General features: G+C 24.6%; 1 protein-coding gene across 1 annotated transcript in view; it reads left to right on the forward strand.

Annotated features, from left to right (window-relative positions):
- Positions 1-3,052: 3,052 nt before the first annotated feature.
- The window catches only part of LOC100213469 (centromere/kinetochore protein zw10 homolog), a 65,645-nt gene continuing 46,581 nt past the window's right edge, over positions 3,053-22,116 (forward strand). The window contains exons 1-10 of the mRNA XM_065797984.1: positions 3,053-3,154; positions 4,565-4,690; positions 5,016-5,120; positions 8,609-8,686; positions 10,980-11,042; positions 13,358-13,508; positions 13,646-13,772; positions 13,886-13,916; positions 16,664-16,727; positions 16,840-16,950. Coding sequence (XP_065654056.1) covers positions 3,101-3,154; positions 4,565-4,690; positions 5,016-5,120; positions 8,609-8,686; positions 10,980-11,042; positions 13,358-13,508; positions 13,646-13,772; positions 13,886-13,916; positions 16,664-16,727; positions 16,840-16,950 — 910 coding nt within the window. The 5' untranslated portion in view covers positions 3,053-3,100. The remainder of the gene's footprint in view (positions 3,155-4,564; positions 4,691-5,015; positions 5,121-8,608; positions 8,687-10,979; positions 11,043-13,357; positions 13,509-13,645; positions 13,773-13,885; positions 13,917-16,663; positions 16,728-16,839; positions 16,951-22,116) is intronic.

Raw genomic sequence — 22,116 nt, forward strand, 5'->3', positions numbered from 1 at the left:
ACTTTTGGGGTACTGCAAGGTTTTATCCTTGGTCCTGTATTATTTCTTATCTACATTAATGATCTTTCTGACAACCTTACATCTAAAGTAGCACTATTTGCTAGTGATTCATACTCATGTCTTGGCAATAAATCCTTTCTTTTTGATTGCTTAGAACAGGCAGCTGATTTTAAATGTGATCTCTTTTCTGTAATAGCTGGAGGTTTGCAGTGGCTTGTGAATTTTAACTCCAACAAAGCTCAGTTAATTTTGGTTGTTAATAAATTTTAATTAGGTCAAAGCCATTTGAGTATTATTGGAATATATCCCATTCATATCCATTCATATCCATTATTTTTCCCCTAACTTTTTTTTTCTCTTTTATTTTCTTTTATTCTAACCATTGCACAGTGGTCTAAAAAACTTGATTTTTGGCCACAATAAAAATAAAAAAAATCTCTAATTTTTGTTATTATTATTATTATTATTTTTAAACACAACATTCCAGGCTATTCAAAAATATATAGGTTCCATTCAGGCTATTCAAAAATATATAGGTTTCATATTTTTTCTTGAAAGAAAAGTCAATAACTGTATCCAAGAGCGATTAAATATCAATAAATAATTTCTTGCAAAAAAACAGCATTTTTTTCATTTGTGTATAAATTTGAAACTATATGCACATATGTAAAGATTTTTTTCTTAAACAAATTTTATAGTATACAAATTTTGCTGTATAAACAAATTTTATAGTATACAAATTTTGTAGTATAAACAAATTTTATAGTATATATGTATATATATATATATATATATATATATATATATATATGTATATATATATATATATATACATATATATATATATATATATATATATATATATATATATATATATATATATATATATATATATATATATATATATATACATATAAATACATATTTAATATGCATATATATATTTAAATTTAAATATATATACATATATATATATACATATATATATGTATATATACTTAAGTTTAAATATATATATATATATATGCATATTAAATTTAAATATGTATTTATATGTATATATATATTTGTATAAAATTTTTTCTGAAATGGGTGGCTTATGCAATATCTGAACAACAAAAACTGTTTTCAGATTTGGATTCAGCGTTATCGATTTAGTATAAAAACATCAAAATTTTAATTTTGGCCAAAAATCAAGTTTTTCAGACCACTGTGCATTGTAATAAATCTCCTTATCATTAAATATATTCATAATGATAAGTTTGATAGCTACATCTCAAATGTATAAATGTAAGTTTGTATAAGATCCCCTCATGAAGCCTATTGCTTGCTATTGCTATTAGACATATCTAACAATAAGCTTGATAAGGAGATCCCAGTAATGATAAAACTTTATACTTATCTGTCAATTCCTTATCTTAGTTCTTATCTTAAACTTTATCCTAACTTTATCCTTCTCCTTTTTTTAATTTTTGGTTAAAATCTTAGTTGAACTTTTTCAAACATTTCTTTATCTTACTCTAAATAAAATTTATCCAACCAATATATCTATCTAAAATGTCAAAATATCAGAGCAAATATCTAACTAGTGAAATTAATAAGAATTTGATCATTTATGGAAGTCTCATTTCAATAAATAGTATTACAAATATATAGAATATAAATATTTTATAAATATTGTTATACATGCATAAATATTATTGCTTAGTGTAAATAACTAGTCTATTGTTATTAACTCCACCAATATGTTTTTAAATAATATTTATAAAAATTTTTTTTTCTTCACCTTTGTATTAAAATGGGTTCCCACCAATCCTGATAAGTCCTGGATTTTTATTAGTTCTGAAACTGTTTATTATTTTTAAAGTTTTTTAAGCTTATGTTCTTCAAACCTTTTTTTTATGAACTCTGTTTTTTACTGTTTTTAACTGGTGTTCATTATTAAAAATAATTTAGTTTTTAAATTATTTCATTATCAAAAATAGTTTAGTTATTGATATCATAGTGTGTAAATTATTTTTTACCATACTGCAATAAAAGCCTTTATAACAATAAATTTAATTTGGAAAATAAATTAATATTACTTGCAATCACTGTTATTACTCATTCAAACCTTTAAGTGTGTGAAAGTAAGGAAGTGAAGAACTTAAAAAAAGAGTTTTATTTTATTAACATAACAAGAAAAATAGTTAACATAGTCATTTTAAATTTTGTTCTGCAATCTTGAACTTTTTTAAATGTTATAACCTTTGCATATTTGATTTACAATAAATTATTTACGATAAAAGTAGGTGAATATATATATATAAAAAGGATTTTAAATGGATAAAAACAGATTGCTACATTGTTATTTTTAGCCCACTATTACTCTATTTTTATGTTTTTATTTTTTTGAAATAAATAATAACACTTTAATGTTAAATTAAAAGTAAAGTTGTCACAACTGGTATTTAATTTTAAAACAGTTTTCTAAAATTAAAAAAATTATTAAAAAAAACAACAACAAAAAGACAAATTATTTTAACAGAACTAATTTTTCACCTCCACCTCCAAGATGTTTCCCATAGTTTGATTATACTCATCAATAATTTATATCAATGTTTTCCATAGTTTGATTGGATATAATGGATAATTTATATATGATATTTAAGGTGGTCACTATTTTTGTGTATGAATATTTGTTGGTTTATCCTCTTCTCAAGCCTACGAATTTGTAACAATTACCTTGATATATATAAGATTGCTGTGCAAAATGCAGTATTTCCTGGGGGGTGGTGGGTTTCTTAGCAATAATGGGAACAAAAATAAAAATTTTTTTTCCATTATTGCTGTTCCAATATAATGTTTTGTTCCCAATATTGTTGTTTCTAAAATATCTTTAGTAACTTGAGTGTAAAGCTTCAAAATCAAAAAAGAAAGTTGAAATAAATTTAAATAAAGTTTGTCTTTTAATTTTTTTTTTTGATTCAATTATATTTCATTGATCATTATATTAAAGAAAATCTTTTTAACATATTTATAAAGTTGATAAAAGTAAACAAATTTTATTTATAGCTGTAAATAAATATTGTACATAAATTTTTGTTCACATCATCTAAGCATGGGTCTTGTTGAAGAAATTAAAGCTGTATCACAAAAGGCTGAGCATATAAAGGTATTGAAGTTATCCTCATAGGATATTATAAGCTATTATGATATTTCATTTCTTTATAGAGAAACTTATAAAAGTATACAATTAGTTTTTTTCTTACTTTCAAAATAAAAATGCATAAAGTTTAAAATTTTTACAGATTGGGTTTTATTATGTTTTAATTAGTTTCAAACTTAACAGAATCTATTGTTATAATTTTTTTTTGATAATTCAAGTATTAAAAAAAAATTAATTAGTAATTGGTTGAGAAAATCGGTTTTGTTTATATTTTGTATTAAGTTTTAATGCCTAAGAAGTAATGAAAATGGTATAAATACTGCTTTGTATTTTTTTTATTTAAAAGATTTTAAGGTCGTCGAAGTGTTTTACATTTTGGTTCTAAATAAAAATTGTTTTTAAATATTTGGTGATCTTTAAACTTAGTAAAGCTGTCTAATGCATTGTCAAATTTGGGAATTTTTAATAATAGTTGATTGATTTGTTGAAATGTTGATTGATTTTAATTGTGATTTACTGAGATAAAGTTTTTATTTTACTGAGATAAAGTTTTTATTTTACTGAGATAAAGTTTTTATTTTACTGAGATAAAGTTTTTATTTTACTGAGATAAAGTTTTTATTTTACTGAGATAAAGTTTTTATTTTACTGAGATAAAGTTTTTATTTTACTGAGATAAAGTTTTTATTTTACTGAGATAAAGTTTTTATTTTACTGAGATAAAGTTTTTATTTTATTTTTATTATTACTTTTTTCACCTATGAAATGAATCAACAATTTTTTTTTTGAGATTTTATCTGTTTTATTTATTTTTTAATTTAATCAAACAAATCAGCACCTTTTTTATTAAACTTTATTTTTATATTTTAAATCTTTTTTTATTAAAAAATGATAAACTTGTCCTTTGAAATAATATTTTAAATTTATTTATACTCTGACACAGTTGACCAAAGATAGACCATAAATTTGATATAAATTTATTTAATCTTAGATTGTTTTCAACAAATTTATATAGTGTTACTTGATTGCAACACTTAAATAAAAAAGTTGAGAAAATAAGTCTACTCTTCCTGTACACAAAAATGAACAATTAAACTCTAACTACAGACTATCTAGTTACACTGTTATGTAAGAACTATATAAGTATACAATTTTTAAATATATGTCTTTATCTAAGACTTTTACAAATTTTTTACTAGTTTTTCACTTATATAATGTGATTAAGCAAAATGAAAAAGGTTTGCGCATGCAGTTAAAAGTGAAAATGGACCATGTACTTGTATGTTTATGAAATTACAGTATAAAATTTTTTTAAAGAACAAGAAATATTTAATAACGAAGAAAATAATTTAGGCTTTAAGGATATTTTAATATTTTACAAAGATTTTTCACAAGAATTTTTGGTCACCATTTTAGGCAACAATATACCAGGTTATTCACAAAGAATATAGGGATGTATTTCCAAGTAAAACACAGCAAGATTTGTTACGGGTAATGCGACCTCTATTAAAAGACATTGACGATCTTAAACTCAAGTTTCAGGTATTTTATTTTATTTTATTAATTAGTAAATTATAAGATTAACTAAAAACTTTTGACTGGTTTTTATACATTGACTAAATAATGATGTTTATATATGTATTTACATCTATGTAATTCACAAACTTTTTAAATTTATTTTCAAATTTTAAATGCAGTTTTATAAGTTTTTTACAAATGAAATGTTTTTCAACTTAAAAAAGTTTTCATCGTAATGAAAAGTTTCAAGTTAATGAAAAAACAACCGATAGTGATACAACCACTATTAAAAAATCTAGTTTACCAAAATCTTAAATAAAATTTAAATAAAAAATGATTTGCAATTTAGAATGAAATTATTACTGCTGATTTGGCATCTTTTAAACATAAAGAATTATTGCAGGAGTACAATACCATTGAAGTTGTTACAAACCTTCTTCAGGTTCTTTGTAAGGTAATATATTTATCTGTTTTTGCATCATGTAGTATTAAAACTTTAACCTGACCTGACTGGTAAAAATATAGGTCTTTGTAAGTCCATTACACACTATCCTTTTATATACTTTAATATATATATATATATATATATATATATATATATATATATATATATATATATACATACATATATATATATATATATATATATATATATATATATATATATATATATATATATATATATATATATATAATATGTATATATAATATGTATATATATAATATGTATATATAATATGTATATATATAATATGTATATATATATAATATATATATATATATATATATATATATATATATATATATTTATATATATATATATATGTACATATATATATATGTATATATATATATGTATATATATGTATGTATATATATGTATGTATGCGGTAGTTGTCTAGTAGTAGAGTGCTCGCTTCATAAGCGAGAGGTACTGAGTTCGATCCCCGCCACGTCCCTGGTAGTACCGTGCTCAACTTGTTTTTCCGCACAGCCGCCTTAATCGTCAAGGTTCGTGTTTTGGAGTTATAGAGTTGTGAGAGGGTTATAACCACAATTAAATAGCCTCCTTGTCTGTAGTGGCCTACTGGGCCTTGGGGAGGTAAATTAACAAAAAAAAAATGTATATATATATATACACAGATTATAAAAAAAAAAAGAATATTTACAGGGGCATTAGCATTATTGGGGACATTTTTGTGTACCCATTAACTTTTTGTCCCTGTAAGCATCATTTTTTTGTAAAAAAAGCCCCTGTAAGCAACTTTTATAGTGAGCAAAAAAGTACATACATCAACTATCAAATAGCTTGATTTGCAAGTGAGTGCTGCTACATTGACTGAGGGTTTGGTTAAGGTCAGCATCAACATCAGGCTTAAACCTTTTTAGGACTCAAACCTTTTTAGGGCTTAAACCTTGGTTAGGGTTACGGCAAGGTTTAAATATGGTTATATTACTATAATTAATCATTTTTGTAAATAGATGAAAATAAAATGGTAATATAATATGTAATAAATAAAAATAACAAAAATAAATATAAAAAATATTTTTTATAATAAAATGATAAATTTAAATATGTATAAATAAAAATAGAAATAAAATTTAAAAAGATAAAGAAATATGATAAAAATAGTATAAAAAAAGTAAAAACAAAAACAAACATGTTCCTGTAAATGGTGACTAGGTTTAGTATATATATATATATATAAATATATTATATATATATATATATATATATATATATATATATATATATATATATATATATATATATATATATAAATATATATATATATATAAATATATATATATATATATATATATATATATATATATATATATATATATATATATATATATATATACACCTATATATATATATATATATATATATATATATATATATATATATATATATATATATATATATATATATATATATATATATATATATATATATATATATATATATATATATATATAAAAACTCAAATAAAATTAAGTTTATTTTTATTTTATTGTAATGATTGATTTTTTAAGCTTGAAGCAAAGGTCATAAAAATATAGTTTAGTTCTGATAAAAAATATATGATTTAATTTAAAATTAGTTAAAAATTTAATTTTAAACTAGTTAAAAATATATGATTCAATTTAAAACTAGTAGTATATAATTTTATTCTGATAAAAAATATATATTTTAATTTTGATTTAAAAAACATAATTTAATTTTGATCTAAAAAATAGATTTAATTTTATTAAAGTTAATGCTTGGGTTTAACTTAACTGTCAAATCTATTAAAGAATATCACTAGATATTGTTTAATTTTAAAATTTTATCTGTTCCTAAAAAAAATCGGCTCATTTTTATCGCAATTGTTTTTTCGGTTTTCCTTCCTGAACAATTTTTTTTACTCAAAATAAAATTTAAATAAACAACTGCATCAAAAGTTTGCACAAAACTTAAATTAACCTTTTTTTTTATCACAAGTTATTTTAAAACAAGTTAATAATCTCAGCGATTATTTTTTAATAAACGATATATTCAGCGATGTAATTTTAATGATAAAATAATAAGCTAATAAAAGTAAATAAATTAACTTAATTTTTTTATTTGTTATTCTCTAATTTTTGAAAAATAAAATATCATTTGTAGTTGTGAAACCGCAATTAAAAATTTAAGAAATAATCATTTAAAAACTCAAAAGTTTAACATGTTTGAATTCATTTATGCAAATGTCGAATAAAGAAATTTGTTAATACCAAACATTTTTAAAATTGCAATATTAAGTTTAGTTATTTAATATTAAAAAAAAAATAAAATAAACATTCCTTTATAGTAATAATAAAAAAGTTGTTAAATAACATTTAACTTGTTTTGCGGTAGTTAATATTATTGCAGTAATTAAAAAAAGTTAATGTATTTAAAAAATAAATAGAATTTTATGATGTCAAATATCACGTTAAGCTAATGCATTAAGCATTTTTTATTTAAAACAAGGCCTGAGTATATATATGTGTGTGTGTGTGTGTGTGTATATAATATATATTATATATATACGGTTCTTAACCAAACTGACCATTTCTATGCGTATCTGTTCCACACCAGTCATTTCTATACTTATTTCATTTTTACTTCAATATTTTTTAGTAAACAGTAAAAAAATTATTCATTTAAAAAAAATTCTTTAAGAGCAAAAGAAATTAACTTTTTCCACATACATAGAGCTTATAAGAGGTTTATAAAATGGTTTGATTTTCACAAAAATAAATATCTTAGATTGCTCAATGGTTTAGTGCGCTGTCATCATATTCATTTGCAAGGGTTCAAATAAATCTTTTAGCATAATACATTTTTCATATATTTCAATCTTGCCGTATATAATTATAGACAAAAAAAATATGTAGCAAAAAAGACTTCTAATTGTTAAAATTAAATTTTAAAGTTTTCTCATATTATTCATATATTATAAACAATCATTATAAATACTGCCTGCAAACTCATCTAATGTTAAAGATGTTTACACTTACAGATGTTTGTATGTAATGCTATCCAAATAGAATAGCAATATATGTGTAAATATATATTGCTATTGCATATATATGTAAATATATATGCCATATGTATAAAAAGTGCTGAGAGACTAATTTTAATAATATTTATAAATAATTTATAAATTATTTTTATTCTGTATCATTTTTATATTAATCAAAACAGAAAAATAAAACAAAGTGTGTGTGTACTTAAAAGAAGCTAAATGACTAAAGATTCATATTTAAATTGAATTAATTTAAAAAAAAACAATTGTTAAAAAATTAAAACTGTGAATTATGACCCTAAGCTTCTGAAAATTTTGTGAATAATCTCTATTATTACAAGCATGTGTATATACATATTATGCTTAAAGAAATAAAATTCATTTAAAAACAATATTTTATTTTTAGTGTCACAAAGAATTATCTTTGAGTAAGAATGTTCAATCTAATGATTTTGTGGCAGCTGCTTTCCATCTGAGTATTGTAGTAAGTTTTAAGCATATTATTTTTATTTACATATTGTAAATATGTTTTATATACCGTATAATGTAAATATTGTAGCAAGCTCTATTCAGGAGGAATTATTTAGACTTTGACAGACCAGTTGAAGAAATTCAAAAAACACCTTCAGAGGTGATTTTTTGTCCAAGCTAAATTTTTGCCTTTGCATAATATACACAGGGTTTTAGCCAGCCTGATGGCACCGTGTATAACGCAGAATTCTCAATTGTTTAAAATATCTATAGTTTTAAAAGATCATTTAAAAAAGCAGCAACAACCTATATCAGAATCAGAAGTGTTAAGTGTTACTCTCAAAAAAAATTATTAAACGTATTTTCAATACGTTTAATAATTTTTTTTTTGTTTAATTTATTTTTATTATTCAAAAAATCTTTATTTATATTTTTACTGTACTAAATAATGTACCTTTAAATAAGTTATTTATGTTTTTTTATTCAGGGAATTAAAAATACTTTTGGTAAACTAAATTTGCTGGTTAAATACACCAAAAATAACAACGGCGAAAAAATTAAAAATGAAACTTGCAACAAAATGTATTATATATGGGTAAAACATAAATAAGGATAATTAAATTTACATAATTTTTAAGAATTTTATTTTATTTTATTTACAAATGCAAAAGTTTAATTTTACAAAAAGAAATTTTAAAGCTTTAAATATTATATTAAATTTTAAAACACTACAAGTTTATTTAAAATTTACACATAAAAATAATATAATGATTAAAATTAGATGAATAAAAATACCAATATCAAAGTAAAAAAGTTCAAAATTTTTTTTAGAGTATTTTAAAACTTTTAGTTTTAAAATACTTAGGCATTTAAATACTTGAAACTGTAGGCACTAGCCATGACTTGCCTTAAACTTTTTTAATGTCAGAATGCTAGGGCTTTTTTTTTTTGCTTTCATTATTCGCCAGCTGACCTAAATTCCCAATATAACCAAAAACGCTGTATAAGATTTTTTTCTGGCTAACACCCTAATGCAAGTGAAGGGTCTGTTTTTATAATCATTAACTTTACATCTTTTAGGCAAATTAAAGTCGATGTTTCTAATTTTGATAGAAAATCTCAATTGCTGTTAAGCTGCATACCATGTTTTATCTTAGTTAATATTAAGTTGTGTACCATGTCTTTATTAATTTTTTTGTGTTATATGTTTGATGGTATTTTTACTATTTTTTTTCTTTATATTTCGTATTGTTTGGTTCTGTCATACAATAAACTTAGTGATATAATAATACATGGTTTAAGTGTGTTTTTATAGGTATGTTAGTTGATTTGGCAGTTATACAGCTCACCTACTTTTTTTCATAACTTTGCCTCCCCAAGGTTATAGAAAGGGCCACTACAGTTGTGTAGGCAACTTAATCTTTAATTTTAATTTTTTAATTATCACAGTACCATATATCAAGAACTTTGTTGGATAAACATCCTCATATGCCTGCTGAGCTTTCACAGCTTTGTCCATTTGCTTGTAAATGGAGTTTAATATTTCTCAGTTGCAAATTATTTTAACATAGGTACTTTCTTTTTAGTTTACTACCTTAATCTTTTAGAATAATCTATGGTTGTGAGGATAGGTTTTTTTATCGCATTGTAAGACCCAATATCAATTTTGCTAACATTTTTTTAAGAACTTCTATGCTGATATTTTAATTAAAAAAGGATTGCTTAAATATTTTTGCTTTTAATTGCTAAGCTAAAGATTTATTTATTTGTTTTGTCATGGTAGTGAGCTAGTTTTGTCATGGTAGTGAGCTAGTTTTGTCATGGTAGTGAGCTAGTTTTGTCATGGTAGTGAGCTAGTTTTGTCATGGTAGTGAGCTAGTTTTGTCATGGTAGTGAGCTAGTTTTGTCATGGTGCTTTGATGATCTCCTAAAAACAGGGCTTGTTGATGATGTCCCTTGTCAACTTTCAGGTTTTCGCTGTTTTTTGCACATAAAATTTAAAAACATGATTTGATGCAAAAGTTTCAAGCTGATGCTTTCTGACACTGATTTTGGACCCATTTGTACTCAAAATAAAGTTTGAAATATGCAAGTCAAAATTTAATAATTTTTTGTTTGTATAAAGTGTTTTTAAAAAGTATTTTAAACACTTTATACAAACTATATTTTTAGTTTTGTAAAGTTCAAATACTTATTTTTTGTTTTTTTTTATTGCTCAAAAAATTTGTTCTATTTGAAAAAAGGTGTAAATTATATTTTGTTATATAATTGATTAAAATAACTGATGCATAACAAATATTTTTTAGAAGTCTGAACTTGCATCATTTGATGTTAAAAACTGCGAGATAAAAATATTTAAAGCCTTAAGGGTATGTACTCTTTCTTATTTTTATTACTTTTATATACATAAAAAAAGTACTTTTATTGTTTTACAAGTTTAATCTTATTACAAAATTAGTAACTTGTACAAATAGATCTAAAAAATGTGTGCGTGTGTGTGTTTGTGTGTGTGTGTGTGTATGTATTGCGTTTACAGAAAGTTTAAATGCACTTGTTTTTTTAAACGTGTATAGTTCTTCCAGGAAATGATAACCCAATAAGTAAATATATGTGTGTGTGAGTGAGTGTGTGTGTTTTGTGTGAACAACTATTGCATAGCTATATGGTATACAGTATATATGGTATACATATAGCTTTAGAGATGTAATACATAAAATATAGTTTAATATATTAGAATTACCCTAATATTCTAAGATTTCAACACAATTAAGTCATAGCAAGCTAAAATGATTACTTTGAAATGCTTATCACATGTAATATATATGAAATTAATTTTTTTAGAAAAATTAATTTCATATATATTTTGTAATATATATAAAATTAATTTTTTTGTAAAGATGTTTAGAAAAAAACATTTTCTAAACATCTTTACAAAATAAGCAAATGTCTTTTTTTTTTAACAACTTTGAAAGTCTTTTCCAATTGTTTTAATTGCGCTGCAAGTTTTTTTGACATTAATGGTAACTGTGGTAGTGTTAGAGCATTTGCTTTGTGAGTTTTAAGCACAAAGATTGAAATCCACTTTGTTCTTGGTAGTTCTGTGCTTTAGCTTGTTTTTTTATGTTTGCAAAGTATTTTTGACTGTTTGTAAAAATTTATGTTTTTTAGCTCTTTTTATTAGGGATAGTGGGAATTATTCATAGTGTTTCCGGAAAAACCTGGGAATGTACATTTAAATAAAATACAAACAAATAAAATTTATTTTTTTTTAACCTAATTTTAAAACTATTTATGTGATGTAAAGTGAACTTTTAGAAAAACCAGTGCATCCAGATGGCTGTCTGATAATCTAGTTCTAAGTTTTGTAAAAAAAAAACCTATTGAACTAAACACTCTTTCAACTTCAACATTGGATGGTCGAGTAATTAAAAATGCATTATAAATGCATATCTGAATTATGTGATCTTTTATTAGTTGCTTCAAACAAATTGATTAAACAAATTGATTTATTGCAATTAACTACAAAATTGTCTTTTTTTTTTTACTATTAATACTAAACTGTTTTAAACTTATAAATTATAAACTAAACTGTTTTAACATTTCAGCCATAGATTTCGATGAATTTTCTAAACTGACATTATTATTGTTAAGCTTATCATTAATCATAATATTGTTGAGGTTATCATTATTATGAATTTTATCTTGTACTTTTGGTATATTTTCAAATATGGGGAAAAGTCTCTCAGTTAATTCAATAACTATATCTTTCTTCTCTGTTTTAAATGGGAAGCAAAATAAGTAATAATACATATCACTTTTTAAAGACTGTAGATTATCTAAAAACCTTAATAAACCAATAAGATTGCTTTCCTTATTTGACATATCGGTTCAACTGTTAATAGTTAATAGACCATTCCTAATATTATTTGCTAAATAGCATGAGCATCAAGTTTTGTAACAATAAATTTTAATGTGTCATCCGCTGTTAATAATGTTGCTTCCCTTTTACAAATCATTTCAAAACCTTAAACAATTGGCTTAAGACTTTTTGCTAAACTTTCAGCTACTTCCACCTCATCATAGTTAACAATTTGTTATTAAAATCCATGGATACTGGAAAAAAAATCCTGGGATCCTGGAAAAAATTTCCCAGGATCTAGGAATTTCAATTTATTATTTTTCCTCAAAATTTTGTGGGCACAAGTTACCCGGAACAACCCTTACATGTTATGTTTTGTGGTTCAAAAAGTTTTAAAAAGTTTTAAAAAAGGGGAAAAAGAAAAATGAGCTTTTTTAACTATATTAATCTTCTAGACTGTGCATCAAATAAAAAATTTTTTAAATCAAGATAAAAGTATTCTTTTACTTTTATACTTCTTATACTACCAATTAATAATTACATCATTTGTAAAAAATATATATCATTTATTATAACTTATACCAATTAATAATTACTTCAATATATTCCTAAAATTGTGCAATATTGGTATTTAGGTGTCTTTTAATAATACTAATGTGGCTTACAATTTCATTTTTTTTGTTATTATGTTATAAGACTGGAGCATGAACCCATATAGCAAAAGAACCCTTGAGCAAAATTTAATAAAGTTTTAAGACTTGCACAAAAAAAAAGTGCTTTGCGCCACTGCCACATAAAGTATATAGATCTATCATTTATTTTTAGAATGAGTTTGTCAATCAACAGACAAAGCTTTGTATCCATCTAGAAGAAGCATGGGGGAATTTAGTTTCTTGGACATTTTCTTCTAATGCATCTTGGGATTCCATTAATGGTCATTTAAAAACATCACTTAAAATTAACTTGCGTTCCAATGGTTTGTTTAATTCCCAAACTTTTTCAGCAAAATAATTAGTAATTTTAAAAATAATGCTTAATTTGTTTATACCTTTTTAATTTTAATTTTCTTTTTAAAGTTTACAAAAAAAGTTGTTACAAATATTCTTCGTTTAGGTGGCAATATAAATGTGGCAGACCTGATTAAAGCAATGCAAATGGTTCAGGATTTTAAAACTAAAATAAAATCGTTCAGTCAAAAACTGTATACGTATCTGTTTAAGCCTTTGGTCTCATTTTCAGCGTAAGTGTTAGTGAGTGACATAATTAGTTTCCAAATGGTTTATGAATTCTTATTTAAATTTTAATATAGATCTAAAAACAGCATGAAAATACTAAATATTCTATTTATTTTAGTCTTGTTCCTGTGTGTGAACGCTCTGTTGAGGTGATTTTTTAAATTTAGTTTTTGTTTTATTACTAGATAATGTGCCAGTTAAAAAAAACAATGGTGTTTATTATGTATTTGAAAATTTACATAAAATCTACATTTTCAATGCTTAAGACTTGCTTAAGTTTTCTAATTATAATTTTTTCCATGTTTACTTTTTTTTCTCAGTAAATATTTTTTCAAGTTGATAATTTCAATTTAAATAAAGCGAATTTTTTTTTTGGCCGAGTTATTCATAGTCATAGTTAATACACTGTATCATAACCTAATCATACATCAACATCATTTCCATAACTGTGACAGTTTTGGATACTAGTTTTTTAGATTTATGACTTTTCTGTTCAGTTTATTCAGTTTTTTAGGACTTAATAGTTCATCAGAAATGATGTCATTTTAAAGTCATTAATCACCTCTCTTTCATGACCTCCCATTTATAGTCGTTGTATTTCAAAACACTTTGCATTTTGACAGTTGTACTCTTCAGAATAAACAGAATGAGTCATAGGGAGTAAGGTGTAGTTATTTCCTCTATGAAAAAGCACAGCTTTGAGGCTCCTGAATAAACTTAGAATTGGTTCTATTCACTCAGGTTGCAGATGAATCCTATAGCCTCGAGTAGACCAGTCATATTATTGTAGAAGCACAGCCCATATTGAAGTTAGAAAATATATAGTGACACTTTCTGTGATTTGTTACTAGTTTTACTGCTTGAGTCTGTGTGTCAGAAGCTTATTATTGGGCTGACCAAAAATTCATTATTGGAATCTAAAACCAAAGAAAGTTTTCATATATAAAACTATATCAAGCTATGTCATACTTTTAACTTCACAGTTATAATCCTTCTCTATTATGACTGATATCTGTATGAAAATTGTTTTGCTGGAAATAATAATTTTTACAAACAATGACAAATTCTTCATGTTGTAAAAGTTCATTAACAAATAGAAGGTAGCCTTTACCCTTCATTTTTTTAAACAAATGCCATGATGAAACACCACCTATCTATCTGGTGCCATAGCTGTACTACTGGTTCTTTACATAAATAATAGTTCCATTAATCTGGGCCATCAAGGCAAAAAAATTATTTTTATGTTAGAAAGGATTATTTATTATAACTCTTCTTGCCCTGTTGTACTATCTTTTTCTTAAATCTAATTATTTGGTCAAAGAGGGTTTTTGTTAAATGTTTTTGTTTTAAAACTTTGTTGCACTAAAAAAATTATTTTTAAAAATAAAATTTTTACATGAGTTAAAAATAAAATTTTATAATTGTCATAGTTCCTGTATGAACTCCTATAATAATACTCCTATAATATTAAACTCCTATAATATTAAACTCCTATAATATTAAAGTTATTTTATAAGTTCTGGTAAACAATTGGTTTTTTTTTGAAAATTGAAGGAGATTTTGTCAGTTGCAACTCCTTAAATGGTATAAGATCAAAATCATTGAAATTTTATAACATAAAGCATTACCAAATAAGTGAGCTGCTTTTTTATTTATAGCATGCTGTAAAATGTGCAAGCACTTAATGTGTATTGCTTTTCTCTTTATATATTGTCCATACACATAGCAAAATGCATTTGCTGGGTGCAATCAAACTCTTAATAATAGTTATTCGAATAATACTACATTTTGTAATTCTCTTACTCAGCAAAAACATAAACTGAAATTTTGCTTCGAGTCACCTTTCAAATTTTTTAAGCATGCTAGCAAACACACTCTTTGTACCCGAAAACAGGTTGTTACTTGCAATAGAAAACTCAACTAAAAAATGTATATTATTTTATGTTGTTCTAATTAGAAGTTTTTTTCAGGTTCCTTTAAAATTTTATATTCTGCCACCTAAGTGGCAGTTTTATTGTCGATATTATTCAGCAATAATGTTCTTTCTAGATTTTTCCTGGTTTCATTTTGATAGCAAAATAGATTAGTGAATCTTTTGAATAATTTTTTTTTTTCGTTTGTGATAATCGCTTTAAATAATTTTTGAAAAGAGTCTGAATTGATTTTTTTTCTCTTAAAAAGATTTAATTTTTTTCCCCTCTTGTTTAACAAGTTTATCTTTAAAATATGTTAAGTTCCATGACTGTGTATCACATGTTAAGCTGCTGTTTGTTCTGAGAGAATCAAAACTATCCATTCAATTGAGGAAAATTGCCTGAATAGTTCAGATGCTAACTTAATTTGGTATTTGAACTGTTACTAATTGACACTTTCTTTTTTTGATTGAAAAGGTCTCTTTCAAGCTCTTCCATGTACTGTGAAGTGTCATATGTGTGAAGTCTCTCTATTTAGGGGATTTTTTGACTCTTTCAAGCTCTGACGTATTTGTTTCAACATTATGCTTTGGCCAATTTACAAGTAGTTATTTTATCCAAAGAACAAACATTTTTCTTTGATTTATTTAATTAAAATTTTTTGTGCAAGTGCTGGTATCAGCCCTTTTCTAAAAATTATTAAAATTGAGGCAATAAGATGCTTAAGTCTTTTCTTTACTTTTTCTTTTCAGATTCAATTTCAATTCCTGTGCATATCTTTTACTTTTTGGCGCACCTTTCTCAACTTATATTGTTATTTGCATAAGAAAATACAATTGAACAACTAGAATACTTTATTTAAAGCTTGTAAATCACTTGGTTTAAAATTTTACTAAACAACTTTGTCTTATTTATGGCATTAAAGAACAACAGAATTGTATTTATCCAACTGTATGAACATTTTTTGCTTATGTTTGTTTTAGAATGGCTATCATGTTCTGAAAATTACAAAAAATGTGTTGAAAAGTACCAAAGCCATTAAGCAGGGTGAATTATTATTTTTTGATTTATGATTTGTTTTTAGTGCTAAACTTTATTTATTTAAATTATATTATATTTATAATATATTTTTTTATTGGTAAATTTCTATTTGTTGCAGCTGAAGTATTTAAAAAAATAATTGATGTTGTGAGATTTGTTCGTGAGTCTTTGTTTTCTGAGTATAATAAAATAAAAGAAGAAAATGAAGAAGATCCAATGATACTTATAGGTGAGTTTGTTTTATTCTTTGTTTCTTTCTTTTTGTTTAATTTTCTACTAGCAGTATGCAACCTGTAATACAGGTTATTAATAAATAGATCACTAATAACAATTTAACTTGTGTATGTGTAATCTGAAAAATATAATAAAATATAAAGTTCTCTTTATATAAGGCTGCAGAAGAACGCTATAAAAGTTTTAAATAGATTAGCGTTGCTCTCTCCTCCGTATAAACTGGGACGATGGCAGCCCTATCTAAATATGTTATAATCTTTTTAGTTCTGCTTGCTTTTGTTTGTTATGGCATTTAGTTAGCGACATAAAAAGAACACTTAACTCAAGTTAATTTTTATAACAGGAAGCACCAGAAAAAGCAAGCCAAGTACAACTGACAACACCCACAAAAAAAAAGATCATCTTAAACTACAAAAGCCTTGTTTTACCTATTTATTATTGTGTTTTAGAAAATAAGGAGTAAAAATAAAAAATAGTCAGCTAATATAACAGTCTGGTCACACTGTTGTTCACACATACTGAAAGTCATATTTTAGCTAACTTGATGCCCTAGTTCTACACAAAAGTAATTATATTGAGTGAATTAAAATTTGATCATTATAATCAAATGTGACCAATATAGCACAAAATAGCTATAGCACAATTAAACATAAAAAAAAAAGGTTTTTTAATGTTACCACTAAACAAAATTATTCTTATCTCAATAGTTTAGAATTCCAGTTTCTTCTTAACTGTTGACTAACAATTAACACAGTAGATTTCATATCATAAATTTACTAAATTAAAACCATGTTTCAACAATAAGCAAACTAATAAAGCAATGACAACTAAAAAATAAGAGAATACAATTATGTTTGAACATAATAAAAATTAAATATATATAAATTTGAATTTCAATTAAAATATAAAAAGTAGAACATATCTGATGAGTCCAAGAAATTATAATTAGTAATTTAAAAAAAAAAAAAAAAAAGGATATGTTGCTTAACAAATTCCAGAATTTATATTTGGATACCAGTTATTGTAAGATTCGTACTTAGTGTTAGTTCCAAAGCGTCTTAAATAAAAAATATTTAACAGATATCAAGGCCACCTGGCACTAAATGGTGGGGGATTCCATGTGAAAACATCCAGGGCATGCAGCCCTAAGTCTCAGATTTTGCTGATTTTAAAACCACTTAAAGATTTTAGTAAGTTAGGAACATCCTGAAAATTTTATCGTTTAATTTCAATCGGTTACTAAGATATACCAACCAACAAAAATCTGCCATATTTAAACATGGTTTCGGTCCTAGTTTTTGTTAGATGTGTGTTGGATAGCTGAAAATTTGTACTTTTTTTTTTTTTTAGAAGTTGTCTTGAATAGTTATTAGTTATAGTTATTATAAAGAATTGGAGAGTGGTTTTTCTAAAACAGAAATAAAAACATGGTCAAATCTACTTAAGTTTATTGCTTAAAAAACAGGTATTTTGATAAATTAAACAAGAAAAAGGTAAATTTGACTGTTTTGTAACTAAAACAGTTTTGGCTACATCAAACTGTTCTCTTAGTTGTTGTTGCCTAGCTGTTTCTGTTTTTTTTGTAATTTTATAGAATGTGATCCTAAAAAATAGTTTTAAAGGGGGGGGGGGGGATTTATATAAATGCAGATGTATATCACAAATTTAGTTTTTTTTCAGAAGTTGTATTAAATAGTTTAGTTGAAGCTATTTCAAAGTATCAGATTGCGGTCTTAAAACAAATAAAAACAACTTCAAATATACTTAAATTTATTACTTATAAAATATTTGTTTCATATTTATCAAACTAAGACAAATAAACTTATAAAACAAAGATTCGAAAACAAATAGAGTACTTGGAAAGAAGTTCAAGAAACAAAAGTAATATACAAAACTTAAAAATTAAAAATTCAAAAAAATTAAAATTTATTAATTATAGTGTTATAATCCTTCACATCAATGTTATATGTTTGCCCTGATTTTGTTGTTGGGACATTGATTACTGCAATCAAACTCAACAATGGTACTCAACAGATATCATCTCTCTGTGGCCAAATGAAGTTTTGAGAAGGACCGTGAGGGTGAAAAAAATTAATTTGAATATCATTTGATTTGGTACAATTACAACATCAGACATTACTGTTTTTAACACTATAAATCTGTCAATACATTGATGCTTGCTTGTTTTTTTAAAACTAATTTCAAGTTTTGAAATGGGTATGTAATGATGATAACTTCTGGTACCTGGAACAGTTTTGCTGACCATTTCAAATCGCTTCTTTTGTTGCTGTTGCCTTGCATTAACTGTTTCTTTGGTAATTTTATAATAAATGATTGTGTTTATATTGGTGAGGCAAAACTCAAGCATATCATCAACTGTCAATATTTGGTTTTTCAATGATCTATGTTAACTTTTTCTGGCTGTTATTCTTTCAATGGTACCACCTATCCCATTACAAGTGGGTTTTTCATGGCTAGTTGCAAAAAAATACCCATTCAGCTGTAATTTTGAAATCTTCCTTATGGTGGCATAGGTTATAAAGTTTTTATAGTTTTCATAATGAGCAGAACATCCATCACAAAAATAATAAACTTTATTGATACCAACAAAATATTCTTTAATGTACTCTACAATTTTCTTTTGAAATTCATACACAAAGCATGTATCATGATCATTGTCATCACTTAAAAAACAGAATGACTTATGCTGAATATTTGCTGAAGTTTCCTTAAAATATAACAACTGGATGTAGTGTACATTGATGTTTATTCCAATGATAACTTTGTATTTCATCCTGTAAAACAAATTGATAGTTCTCTGCAAAATCTGCCTGTATAATACATTCATTGTAACCTAAATTATTTTTTAGCTCTTTCAAATAGGGCATTTCCAAAAAATCATGCACGGAACATTGCATCTGTTGCATTAATTATTTTGAAAATAATGCAATTTGTAATCATCGACATACTTTTATTGAATTGACATCTATGTATATATTGCCTATACAAAGTATGGTAACTATGGGTTGCTTCATTGTAGAATAAATAAATTTTTTAATGGAGTCACGCACGGAACAGAAAAAAGCAAAAAATAATAAATTAATAAATGAACCCCATTTTCTCTGAAATGTATTAGTAACGAGTGTTTTGTTTTTTATAGGTAATTATACAAGCATTCTTAAAGATTATTATAAAGTTACAGAATTTAACAATGTATCTTTGCTCCACGATAGTAGTTTAAACCAAAATCACAGACAAACAAAAAAAAGTAACGAACAAAACATGCAAACATAAGTCATTTTTGGATTGTATTTTTGGAAATAAATTGATTGCGACTATCATAAATAACATATATATCAATACTAATTAATTAAATGTTTGATTAAAGAACAATACTTTAATGTATTATATTTAAGAAAAATAATATAATAATAGTTAATAATATATTAAAGGTAAGAAAGATATCAAATATTTATATATCAAATTTTTAACAATAAGTTTAGTTGTAACACTTCTTCTTGATAATGAATTCTTAACAAATATTTTCCATTTCTGATTGGTTACAAATTGCCATATAAGCACCATCAATATTAAAAAAGAGAGGTGGCCACGAATACCCTTGACTTTTAATTTATCTTTAAGAAGCGTCTCATCGATCTCATTTTGGTTTGGGTAATACACTCATTTGTAATTGAGATGATCTGAAAAAATGAAAATTTAATAACCAAAAGTTTCATATCTGCAACTTTCATTTTGAGGTTTTTTCTATCAGCACCAAATGAGTCTGTTACATTAGGAACATATTCATCAAACTTTGGCAACCCACAGTTCGCTTTACATTCCATAAACATGCAAGATAGGTTGTTTTGATTACACACAGATCTGTCAACTATGTCTGGCCTAATATTAAATTTTTTTTTTGAAGACTATTCGTTAACAATCTGAAATTTTCATGGTATATGCAAAGGCAAATATCGTGGGGAAAATCATTTACTAGCTTGACATAGAATGGCAGCAGATCGTAAAACTTAGATTTCCCCACTTAAATTAATATGCACACTTTTAAAAAGTGAATATGCTTCTCCTATGGTCATCAGCATGCGATAAATTTGTTTCTAAAAAAAGATAAAAAATTGTTTACAAAAACCTTATTATATAAATGCGATTCCTACATATAAACAATGTGTCATACCTTCTCTTTTGCTTTCTTATTAATAACAACATCTTTGCGTCCTAGAGCCATTCTACTGATATTTTCTCGCAAATAAAATTTTTGCTAATAAAAATTAGCAAATATGCATATAAATATAATATAAACGTTATAAAGCTAAAAAAAAATAATTACTATGCAGAGATGAATATTTGTTTGTGCGTGATATGTCTGTGCGTGATACAAAAAAACGATGCTAAAATGTCATAAAAGAAAAAAAATACTTTTGCCATTCAATTCAGTAACCTAAAAATACGCAAAGTAAAAAAAATCATTTTTATTGAAACTTTTTAACACTTCTTTTTCTAAATAATTAGATCTTTTTAATCACACACGGAAATTCAAAATGCTGTTCACTTTAGCATAAAATTTAAGATACCTCCAAGCTACTTAGTTGCAATTTATGATTATGAAATGTTAAAAAACATCATTAAGAATCAAAAAAACTGGGCTATGATATCAATTTTAAATATTATAATCGCATCTAATAAAAATTTTTGTTTTTTGTCTTGAAAAATTTATTTATTTATTGCAAAGTTTGAATAATTAAGACATGAAGAAAAACTTGTCTTCTATAATTTTTTTTTTAGATAATCAAAATATCACCTATCTTCTTTTGAAATCCATCTTCCGAATTAAATTTGTTTTAAAATTTCATTTTTTTTGACTCACTGGAATGGAAATGCCCAATAGTGAGTTTGGCATTTAGCAATATATGAATGTGAAGTTAGTTAATTAATGTGAGAAACAACTAGTACTTTATATTCAAATAAGTTAACTGTCTGAGTAATTAATTGTGATCTATCAGTATTTTGCCATTGATTAAATTCATTATTGCTTGTATCACGTACTAATTTTGACATTAAATCTTTGTATGTAACATTCCATTGGACAGCATTTACAAGCAATATTGAGTTTTGATGGTGAATACAAACACATACACAGTGTGTT

This window comes from Hydra vulgaris, chromosome 05 (genome assembly GCF_038396675.1).
Source record: "Hydra vulgaris chromosome 05, alternate assembly HydraT2T_AEP".
Classification (NCBI taxonomy): Eukaryota; Metazoa; Cnidaria; class Hydrozoa; order Anthoathecata; family Hydridae; genus Hydra; species Hydra vulgaris.